This window comes from Chelonoidis abingdonii, chromosome 1 (assembly GCF_003597395.2).
Source record: "Chelonoidis abingdonii isolate Lonesome George chromosome 1, CheloAbing_2.0, whole genome shotgun sequence".
NCBI lineage: Eukaryota > Metazoa > Chordata > Testudines > Testudinidae > Chelonoidis > Chelonoidis abingdonii.
The window spans coordinates 42,151,736-42,163,960 of record NC_133769.1 but is presented as its reverse complement, the minus strand read 5'-3'; the positions used below and the strand labels follow the sequence as shown (position 1 = coordinate 42,163,960).

The following is a 12,225-nucleotide window of genomic DNA, read 5'->3' as shown; positions in this document are numbered from 1 at the left end:
CTGGGCTGCACCTAAATATCTCCTGCACCTCTGAGTCTGTGAAAGTCCAGACATCCAGGGAAAGAGCCCCTCAAAACTAATGAAGGGACCTACAAAAGTATATTGCAGTAATTATGCTTTGTAATTGATAAGGGATATTTATTATCACCGATGTTTTCTGTGATTTATGAAGTAATGACCCATTGGAAGATGCTAGGATGTCTTAACACAACAGGTGTTTTGAATACTAATGGAATTGGAAGTCCTTTAGCCTATCAATCACATAAGATAAGATATCACAAAAGAAATTTCATTAAGAATTAGCTCAACTGAGATACTCAAAACAGTATCTATTATGGGAAAGTATTTTTTTTTCCTCCAACAGGAATTTATTTGCCTCACACCCTATAAAAGGAAAGAGGTTTGGAGAGAGAGATTGGGAATGAACACTGACAGAATTCTTCCAGTTACAGAGGGAAGGAACAGAATGCCATCCTTTCATCATTCACAGAAGGTGGTGATGTATGTTTTCTTTCTGTGTCCTGTGTAGTGCTCTATTAATCTTCAGTTAATAATTTCCTCTAAGCTTGTTATTTTTGACATCTTGCATTGTTATTAAAGTCAAGCATGCAACAGTTGGAAGTTGAAGCTTGATAAATTTGGGCTAGAAATAACGGCACACATTTTTAACAGTGAGGGTAGTGAACCATTGGAACAATTTGCCAGAGTCCTGATGGATTCTCCATCACTGGCAATTTTTAAATCGAGATTGGATATTTTTCTAAAAGTTAAGCTCTTGTTCAAACAGGAGTTATTTGGGGGAAGTTTTGTGGTCTGTGATATATAGGAGGTTAGACTCGATCAGTGACCCTTTCTGGCATTGGAATCTATGGGTATGTCTACATTTTAAGCTGGGGTATGATTTGCAGCTCGTAAAGACATGTTCCTAGTAGCTCTCAGCAAACTGGCACAAGAATGGCTCCTTGGTCTGGAAATCACACACCCCAGCTTGAAGTGTAAATGTACCCTATGTTTCTAACCATAATCTTTCACATCCTCTCCCTTCCCTTCCTGCAAAGATAAAGACAAGACAAAGTTTGCACCAAGCACCTTGATTAGTATAGAGTGTAAGAACAAGCAACCTCATTAACAACTGGGATCTAACATCTAGTCTAACAGCTGGTAGAAAAGAAAAAGAAAAAAAACACCCCCATATGATATTGGTGGAGATATACAAACATAAAAAAACAGAACTGTAGCTTGGCTAATTTGTCAGGAGACTGGCCGAGGATAAGAGCCTCTCTCTTTGGTCCCCAGTTTGCTTGCTTCTTGCAAAGGAACTGAGACAGAAGGATCCTATGAATATCAATCAGTTTATGTTGCCAACCAGATTATCAGCTGGGCTTATCGACCTGTGTGTTTTATGCTGTTGAATCAATATTTTTTTTTTAAATTGAGCAACAGCAGCATAAAAACCCCAGCTACTGTTCAGAATCTTTTTGTAACCACTTTATACATGTATTCATACTTGGACTATCTAATATATGGCCCATAATTTCATCACAGATTTCCACTTGATAAATTGCACATGCAGATCTAGCAAAGTATGCAACCCTTGCATGTAGTAGCTCCAAAGTGCACATTAAAGTAATATTGGACTTCAGACTACAGGTTCAAGCTGTTAAATAGAACTGTTATGGTTGGAATATGGGTGAATAACATGTATCTTGAAAATAGTGTGGAACACAGATTTGTATGGTGGTGATCACTGACTTTAATAAAGCTACACAGATTTCATCAGCTGAGCATCTGGCCCCATATGTAGCGACATTTATTGAGCAATAATTTCTTATCTAGAGCACAAACTTCTTGGAACAAGGACTATGGGCCTTATGCTCAGCTCTGAAGCTATGTTGATTTTCACCTGCTGAGAATCTAGCCCCACATCTTCCTGTAAAGTATCATGAACCCCTATGGTGTTATATTAATGGTATTATGCTTGCATAAAATCACTGGGAATATTTCCTAAAATGGCACTGAAATAGGGTCTGATCCTGAAACCTTTAATCAAGCAAGTTGTCCCACTCATGTCAATGGGGCTACTCATGTAAGGGTCGCAGAATCAGACCTTTTGAGTCCAGTCCAAAGTGCAAACATTAAAAATCATTCTATGTAATTTGTACATTACGGGCACTTGTGCAGAGTCTATAATTAAATGTAAGAGAGATGTCTCCTCCTTTCACCAGCAACTGTGTTACATCAATTAAATGAGTAAATAGGAGCTTTCCCCAGAGGGGTGCCATGTGATGCTATATTGATTAAGTCTGCAGCGGAACGTTATTTGCAATCTTATTGCATAATGGAAATCAGGAGTTAGCTGTCATGGTTTCAGAAGACAAATTACTGGCATCTGAGACAATTCATAGGTTTTTTTCCTTCTTGCTGCTCTCAATTCACAGCTAATACATGTCTTACAAGGCTTAGTTTCTTAAATCAGTCTACTACGCTGTCTTTAATAGTAACAAAGAGTGGAAGTAGTAATCTAGGTGACTCTGCATTAAGAAAAGCATTAAAGTGACCATTACTTCAGAGCTATGCATTATTTAAGAGGTTAACCACTTCAAGAAGGGCATCAATTAAAAAGAGATACATTCAACAGCCAGTGTGATTATTACCAGTAAAGACGGGAATTCAACCAGGCATAACTCAAAAGAACAAAAGGCTGTTATCAATATAGAACATTTTAAAATCTCATTTGTGTACCTTGACTTTCACAGTTAGCAAATAATTTGACCGGTGCAAGTCTCATGCTCTCAAATTTTCATAGTGATTGTGGCCCAAGATCAACTCGTTGCCTACAACACAGACTTAACAAGTCTCCAGTGCACAGGCTGCTTCTCAGCTGAAGTGTAAAGCCAGAAGAAAGGACAGAAAGAAATCCCCCTTAAAACGACTGAAAACATATTCTACTCCAGCTTCAGAGTGCCTCAAGAAGACATTCAAGTTCTACTAGGGTGACCAGCTGTCCCAGTTTTATAGGGACAGTCCTGATATTCAGGCCTGTGTCTTATATAGGATTATCCCCCACCCCCATCCTGATTTTTCAGACTTGCTAGCTGGTCACCCTAAATTCTACTCAAATTCCTTCCTTTCTTATGATTTTTTCAACAAATATGCACCAAAATTAATAAATAACAAGGAAGATAATAGTTTTCAAAACAGTTATAGTAGGCAAATTGTTGTAGCCATGTTGGTCCCAGGATATTAGAGGGACAAGGTGGGTGAGGTAGTATATTTTATTGGACCAGCTTCTGTTGGTGAGAGAGAGACATGCTTCCAAGCTACATGGAGCTCTTCTTTGGGTCTGGGAAAGGTACTCAGAGTGGGAAGGGCCCCAGAGCCACGCTCCAGCCTGAACCTGAATGTCTATACTGCAATTTTATAGCCCCAGAGCCTGTGACACTCTAAGTATGTCTATGTTGTGATAAAAGACCTGTGGCACACCCACATTGGTCCAGGTCAGCTGGCTGCAGGGCTATATAACTGCAGAGTAAACATTTGAGCTCAATAGTCTCGATAGTATGCAAGTGCCTGTTCCTGCACCACTGAATTCAGTGGGTTTCTATGGGTTTCAATGGGCACCATGTCTTAAGGAAATGAGATAAGATGTTTTAATGGAAGGAATCAGCATGAATATTAACAGGCAATGGAACAGTTTCAGACAGAAGCTACAACCTCTGTGTGTACTGGAAGCATCTAGCGTTCAATTTACCATTATCTGTTTACCATCAAGCAGAATTTAAAATTAAATGTTAGCTGACCAATCACTTCCAGCTGAGGTTATTGATTAGAATTCATTCATCTGTCCATCCAAATTGACAATTGTAGATGTGGCAGGCTCACCTTTCAACTGTTTATACCGTAGAACATAATAAAGCACACTGAAGACAAAGAATAGTAAGCCAACACAACTCTTGGACTGAAGTGATCTGCCAAATACGGTAACTAGTCTGAATGGAAAAAATATCACCTTGTGAAATTTACGGGAGAGACTAAGATTTCAAGAGAAGAGACAATGCTTCACTACACTTCATTTGACTAGACATGCAAATCAAATCACTAGTTTATTACAAGCATATTTTCCCATTTAGAGAAATTACCTGGTCCCCCTACAGATGGATTTATATTTAAACATTTTATTTGATTGTCTTGGAAATATGCAAAGTGGGTCAGATCTAGTATTGAAGAACAGAATTAAACACAGAAAAAAGATTAGCAGTGACAAAAAATAAAGAACATTAAAACATATGGCCAACATACCATTCTCTCCTCATTCCAACAGACTTTATTTTTCAGTCATAATCAGTTTATTGACAAACTACTACTTGTAATGTTTTGGGGGTGCTTGTCACAGTAAGACATCATGGGCCCAATGGTCTATTGTCTTGCAGCTTTGCGTAGTCATTTATACATGTGCGAAGTGAGTGCAAAATGGTATCACATCAGAATAGTAGCATTTTACAACCACTGTGCACATACGTAAATAATACCACAAGATGCAAAGCAAGAGTGAATCTGGCCCAAGTATAACTTTCATGTTATTTTTATATATAATCTCATTTTTTCACTAAGACCAAATTGAAAATATTTTTAGAAGGGTTATTGTATCCCATTAGGTGAAGATATGTACCCTCTTTGCACATTGGGCCTGACCCAAACCCTTTGAAATCATGGAAGGAGGCTCATTTTGCATGCATAATGTATAGCCTGTTATATTTTCAGACTTTCTGAGTCAAATTCATCCATGATGTAATTCAATTTAAGTCAGGGGAGTTAAACCAAGGAGGAATCTGGAAAGTATAGCCTGTAACTAGTTAAACAAAAATTGGACTCATTATGTCCATCCAACAGCTGTGAAATTTCACAAGTTGATAACATCAGTGGACTTTGAAATAGGCCTCATGTGAGAAGGGGGTCACATTATCATTAACATGTGACATATCTCATTGAAGCTAAAAGGCACAGTCCCTAATTCAGCAAGGCACTTCAGCACATGCTTAAGCATGTAAGAAATCTGCCATCTATTCACTATTAACTTTAAGCACACGTTAAATGTCAATAAAATGTCAATAAAACTTCAGTCCTTAATCACTTTAAGTGCTTTTCTGAATCAGGCCATAGTGCATACCTCATTTTTATATATAAGTATGTTTACGCCAAGAGATGCTTCTTCCATTTGGAATTTTTAGCACAGTAGATTTTAATAAACTGTATATTACTTTAAATAGCATGATATATGAGGATGTGAATATATCTGTCTAAAACTGCTCCCCAAAAAACTGTGGAACTAAAGTACTCAAGAGCATATGCCGAGTCCATCTTACATTCTTGACTGCAGCTGCTTGTGTTTCAACTAAAACCTTTACTTTAACAAATACATGTTTGCAGACACAGGTATTCAACATTTATAGTAACTGCATCACAGCTGAGGATGATGAGTAAATATTTCAAGTGAACTGGCCTAATATTTATCCCAGGCTTTGAACAGTGAGTTCTCAGCTAGTGGGGCAACATACAACAATTGTCCCCTTTTTTGGTCAAAACACTTCCTAGATGAGGATCCATTTGTCCCACTGTGGAGCAGGTACACATTCAATACAAAACACTAGTCTGTGAAAGTATCCCAGGGAGTCCCTGTTACGCCTTTCAGCTCTCAGATCTGATGGTAAAATAATACAGGTGTAATAGCCAATTTATAAAACTTCATACCCTTAGAATTTTTGTTTTCAAAATATCCAGCATGATTAGCCTGATTTATGGTCTAGTTACTTGCCAGATACTCACCCCAGAACAGAAAAAATTCTTAAAAGGACAACTCTGTTTTCTTTTAGAAAGATCATATATTTAATAATGTTCCTAACTCCTAGCAGATTAGATGAGACTCTATATAGATGTGTAACTCCTGGCAGAATTTTCCCTTCTAAGAAAACAGTTTCCCTAAGATGAAATTTAACTACTGAGTTCTAGACCCTTGAAAAAACTAAGTTATGAAGCAAACACTGACAACCCTGGGCCAAATCCTGAGCATCTTACACACATGAGAATTCTCTTTTGCTCTGTTGCAGTCAGTGGCACTATACATGTAACCTGTCCCCTGGACTAAACAGTAGAGCAGTCATAATATTAAGAAGTACACAGTTTGAGTGAAATCCCACAGTGTTTGCCCAGGGCTGATGTACTGAATGATTCCTGCAAGATGCTGAGAACTCGCAATGCCTAGTGTAGCCAGCGAGAGTGTAAGGTGCTTAGCACTTTGCAAGAGGCACTCTGCATCTTGAAGAATAGTGCCTTCTATCATTGCTCAGTGTTTTGTTGGAGAAATAACTAGGCAAGAACTTCTGATTTTGGCCCTTTATTTTTGAAAATGGAAATACCACAGTCATATTACATATTATCATGATGGTTGTTATTTAAATGAAGAGTAGAAAACTTTACCTACCTTAAAAAGTCTTAAAATATTAGCAACCATGATGGATACAGAACTTGCAGCAGCACCTATTACACCTGATATCTTGTCTGGCTTAGTGAAAATAGGCGGGTCTCCATTAGCACATTTCACATCTGAACCATCTTTCTCTATCAAAGCTTGCACAAATGTTAAGGACTGCTCCAGTGCATAAGTGTCCCTGGAACAAGTATCTAGGATCCGGACACCTAACGTGATATTGGCAAGAAGATCGGGGTCCTTGTTGATCTGATCTATTGCATATAGCATTGCCTCTAGTCTGTGGATCCCCTTCTCCTTCTTCAGCTCCCCACAAGGAACCCCTCTATCTCCTTTTGCATGGACAGGGAACAGTCCTCCCAAGATGATGTCCCCATCCAGTCGAATAGAGTGGGCATATTCCTGGCCATGAGCTCTTTGCATCGTACTGAGTATCCAGTAGAATTTGGCCGTTAATAGGAAGAAACAATGGCAGGAGACGAGCCGCTTTCCTTCGTATAGCATTTTTCCTGAAGATGTTGTTGCTATCCAAGACCCGAAGTTCCTTCTTGCTAAAAGAGGAGGTGGACCATTTGAAGCAGCACCTTCTGAAAGCTACCATCAGTGCCCAATAAGTAACAATATAGAATTGTGCCACAAGTAGAAAATAGATCTCAACAAAAGTTTTTAAAATATGTTTTACAAAAAACGCCCATCAGTACCATGGGCTAATTTGTTTTGTGGTGAGGTGTTTTCAGCTATTGTAGATTGATGTTGAAATATAGATTAATATCTATGGCTCTGATGCTGGGAGGAAGTCAGCAACTCATGTCCTTGCATTTTGCCCTGCAGCTGAGGTACTCCTGAAAAATCAGTGAAAAATATTATTTAGTTCAGCAGTTTTGCACTTGTCAACAGTATTTACTTTGGAATATGAGTTACATTGCATAGGTTTTACTTTCCACATTATGTAAGGGACTAATTCTTGGCCCACTGTGAATTTGAACACCTGGTTGCACTGTACTAAAAGCTGAGAGATTAATGATACCAGCAAAGCAGAAGCAACACCGAGGTAACAAAGCCTAGCTTGATGCTCAGACAGATCAGTAATTTTTATTTACAATTGCACTGCAAGGAACATTTAGATACAAAGACTAAATACTGCTTTGGGTTTTGTTCTGCAATATATTAAATCTCGTAATATATTGTATTGGACCCATCCATCCTATTACAGTCTAAGACTCTTCCCCTGCAAAGATTTACACTTACTAGTCTTATTGAATTCAGCAGCCTACTAATGTGCATCAAGTTAAGCATACACTTCAGTTTTTGAAGCACGTGGTAGTAACAGTGTTACTTCTCTGACACAACTCATTTTCTGTTCAGTTCCATGTACGTCTATAGTGCTCCATAAACAATCATGATTTCAAACTCTGAATATAGTTCATGGGAAAATAATAGAGTTCCCAAGAAAAAGTTTCACAATATATTTTACCAGATAAGGTATATATTTTCAGTTATATTTTACTTAATTTGAGGCCTGACACTAACAGGGCCTCCGCTTTGTGCTTGCAGTTTGTGTGCAAAATTGGGGTGAAATCCTTGCTTCACTAACACCAATTAAAAAGCTCCCATTGATTTGAATGGGGCCAGGAATTCACCCTGTATCTAAAAATTAGAGTGACACTATCTTAAATATTTCTAAGGTACCTATTAGCTTCGTATCTAAGCACCAGTAACTAACTTTGTTAACGTGACTGTGTTAGTTTTTTAGACATTTAAGTTGCCTAATTAGCACCTGTATTTTAAAAAGTCTAGCTCCAAATGCATTTTGTTACAAGTACCAAGGATACCATATTTTGGGGGAAGGGGTTAAGCCCCCTGTCTTAATATGACTTACTATAATATAAATAAAAATGTGATTCTATAATCCCTTAAACTGATCATCTTCCACTAAATATTATTTTGTTCCTCAGTTTTCTCAGAACAAATTTTACTCAAATCACAGAAGCTAAAGAAGAATTCTAAAATAATGGATGTTTGAAGGCCTTGAAAAAGATTGGTTGCGAAGTGTCATCTACATAGAAGTAGCTCACCAAGATCCAGTAAAAAAACAAAGACTTGAAACTGAACCATGTATAACTGGTGTGAATAAAAGCACTGCCATTGGGAATATTAAAGTGCCGAAGCGCATGAAGCACAAAACTTCCAACGCCTCTAAATATTTAGTTTATTTGAATTTACTTGGGGATTGAATCTAAATGGATCAAAATCTGTGCCGATTGACATAATCTCATTGGCCTCTCTGTAAATATACAAAATATAAATGAGTGCAGGCTTTAGCCCAATGAGTTTACTTCCAGCTTTAAAGACGATAGGACAAAATTTGCTCTGTTACCCAAGTACAAATCTACATTGAATTCAGTTGAGTTGATCCTGATTTACATCAGAGTAACTGAAGGCAGAAATTGGCTCAAAATATATTGATGAGTACAAGAGAACCATTAACTAATCAGAATTGATCATCTTAAGCATCCAGAGATCAGAGTGTCTCTACATGATCTAAAGTAATCTACAGAGATACTTCTTTACTGATCCCCTGTTCATTATGAACAGCCAAGTCTTTAGAATATACATACTAGCACCACTCTTCAAGGATTTCAGAATCAGTTCTTTGAATTAACAAAATTTAAAACAGCTCATATTTAACAATATGCTGAAATTTTGGAGGCAAGAGTAGAGAATTTAAAATGTCTCAGAATATTGATAAGAAAACTGCTGCTTTTTTTCCATGTGCCATTTGGCTGCATGGTTAGACCAAAGTCCATTTCTAATGAAGAATATTCTACTCAGAAATTGAAGCGTCAAAAATAGGTATCAATCCTTGTACACATGTACAGTGGTAGGTCAAACACAGTGGGCTTGACTTCTAAAGGATTTTTTGGAGTACAAGTGGGCTCAGTAACTTATCTAGGATGAGTAAGTTTAGAATAATTAGAAGGTTAAAGAAATCTCATAATAAGCATTTTGCAATATTACATAATACTTGATTAGTCATCATGCATTCTGTCATTAGATATTGTTAATTTTCAAAAAGAAGTGTGTATTTCATGTTAATGGCCATAACTTGCCTATAAAATGGAAGAGTAATTCTTTATAAAGTATTAATTTTAAATTTTAATAGATTTAGTCTTATTGTACGTCTTCCAAGAAAACAAAGCTTTTATTATATTGCCTAATTTATTGTATCACATCGCTTTGGCTATATTGATTAAGTTTTACAACTATGTTGCTGTGACCCTGTGTAGCTAAGTAGAAATGAATTTAAATAAAACTTTCATTTTTATCAGTGATTTTTAGTTATATGAAAAATACTGACCTTCTGTGCTACAAATCCAGACAAATGTGTTTCATGTTCAGAGTTTCCCATTCAAAGTACAATATAATCCCTTTCTGACTGATCATAAATCTGGATTAATCCAAATGTGTTCGAATTTACCAGGTTTTTTTATAGTGGTAGTCAGTGCTCACTGGGAAATAACTTCAGAGAAGAAATGTACACATCTCCTCAGCACTGAACATATAGATTAAAGAGGAAATGCATCACAGAGCTTCACTTCAAGTCAACATAAAAGATCACAGGTTGCTTGCTCTTAATTGCCTTAAAATTGTATCTGGTAGTAACTGAATTTAAGTCCTTTTTAAAGCAAAGTTTACAGTACAAATGTCCATAGATTATCATGTACATTCATTTTAATATATAAATAGGTGGAGTTAGGGTGGATGGGGGAGTTGGAAGCTTTTATCATGGAACTAGGATAATGTTTAACTTCTGAAAGTACTTCCTTCAGCAATCACCCAGATCTTTAAGAATATTACTATTTCTTGTTTGGTAAAGCATGGCTATAGAAGATTCAGGCTCAGTACAAACTGGAGTTCAGTGTTGCACTAAGCAAGGTCTCATGAATACTGCAATTACAGTGTGTGCACATGTGTACTATGTAATAGGACTGTTCATTATTCTGATCACAAACGCATTACTTCTACACTAGTCAGTCTCGTTACTGGAGTTCATTAATATAAAGAACTCTAAATAATAAGCTGAAATGATAAATAGTGAAATGGGTTAGGCAGTGGCTTTATTTTGGTAACAAAACTAATGAAAGAGTGACCTTTAATTTACAGTAGTGTCAACTAAAATGAATACAAATATCGTGATGAGATCCTCCCACAAAAAATATTCTTAAAATCACATATGCCCACACTGTTATTTCAAGTAGCACTCTATGCATTACAAATAGGGAAATATGTTTCCTCTAGTTCAGTGATTTTCAAACTTTTTTCCTGCTGACCCAGTTGAAGAATATTTTTGATGCCCATGATCCAACAGAGTTGAGGATGAGGGGTTTGGGGTGTGGTAGGGGTTCAGAGCTGGGGCAGAGAGTTGGGCTGCAGGACTGAGGGCTGCGGGGTGGGGCCGGGAATGAGGGGCATGGAGTGCAGGAGAGTTGTCTGGATTAGGAGGGGCTCAGGCCTGGGGCAGAGGGTTGGGGTGAGGGCTGTGGGGTGGGGCTGGGAATGAGAGGTTTGGAGTGCAGGAGGGGGCTCCAGGTTGGGGGGCCTCTGGGCAGGGGATTGGGGTGTGGGCTTACCTTGGGTGGCTCCTGGTCAGCGGCACAGCGGGCTGCTAAGGCAGGCTTCCTGCCTGTCCTTGCACCGCGGACCATACTGCACCCCAGAAGCAGCCAGCGGCAGGTCTGGCTCCTAGGTGGAGGCATGCAACTGGCTCCCCATGGCTCTTGCTTGCAGGCACTGCCCGCCCAGCTCCCATTGGCCAGTGCTTGGGCAGGAGCAGCACACAGAGCCCCGTGGAGCCCCCTCCTAGGAGCTGGACTTGCTTCTGGCCGCTTCTGGGGTGCAGTGTGGTGTCAGAACAGGTAGGGACTAGCCTGCCTTATCCAGCAGCACCGCTCATGGGACTTTTAATGGCCCGATCAGTGGTGCTGACCAAAGCCACCGTGACCCAGTGCCTTACATTCCACGACCCAGTACTGAGTTTGAAAACCACTGCTCTAGTTTCATGGATCTTTATCTCAATGACCTATTAGACAGTTTAACAGACATGACTCTTTACTAGCGCTGTGTGAAAAGAGCAAGTTTTTTCTATAAAAAAATATTGACAATTATGTTTGAGGCCATTTCACATTTCCCTGATTTCACTTGTCACAGCATTTTGAAGAGTTGATAAGGTTTGCATTAAAATCATACCAAAATTTTGTTTTTAAAAAAGAATATTTTTGAGAAAAAGAGAAGCCATTTTTTCTCAAATTTATCTTCTTTTCAAGTGACAACCCACAAAATTGTTCAGATTTATGAAAAATGGATTTGGTTTCATAAAATGAAAATGTAAAAATCTTCCATTTCAAAATTTTGGGGAGAGGATCTTGCAAGTATTTTTGACTTTCCTCTTTATAATATGAAAATAAGATATTTATAGTAACAGACTGTTATCTTCCTAGTTTTTATGCGAACATTCATATTTTCCTGAGAAATATTTTCTCCTCTACTGCACTATATTCAGTGATGAGAAAATATGTGAAGAGGACAATATAGCATATAAAGGTGTTGCCAAATGAACACAACAATTTGAGTTTCATATAAAAGTAGATTGATTCTTTTTGTTAACAATGTAAGTGGATTGTGGAAGTCTTAGGTCCTGACTCTTAAAACCCTAATTTGAATGAGTACTTTAGGTTCTGGAA

The 12,225-nt window shown here is 38.0% G+C and overlaps 1 protein-coding gene across 2 annotated transcripts in view; it reads right to left on the bottom strand.

The window, feature by feature from the left end:
• GRM8 (glutamate metabotropic receptor 8) overlaps positions 1 to 7,300 on the bottom strand; it is a 517,546-nt gene extending 510,246 nt beyond the window's left edge. For both annotated transcript variants that reach the window (XM_075065157.1, XM_075065150.1), the window contains exon 1: positions 6,479 to 7,300. In XM_075065157.1, coding sequence (XP_074921258.1) covers positions 6,479 to 6,988 — 510 coding nt within the window. In that variant the 5' untranslated portion in view covers positions 6,989 to 7,300. The remainder of the gene's footprint in view (positions 1 to 6,478) is intronic.
• Between the last annotated feature and the right edge of the window lie 4,925 nt (positions 7,301 to 12,225).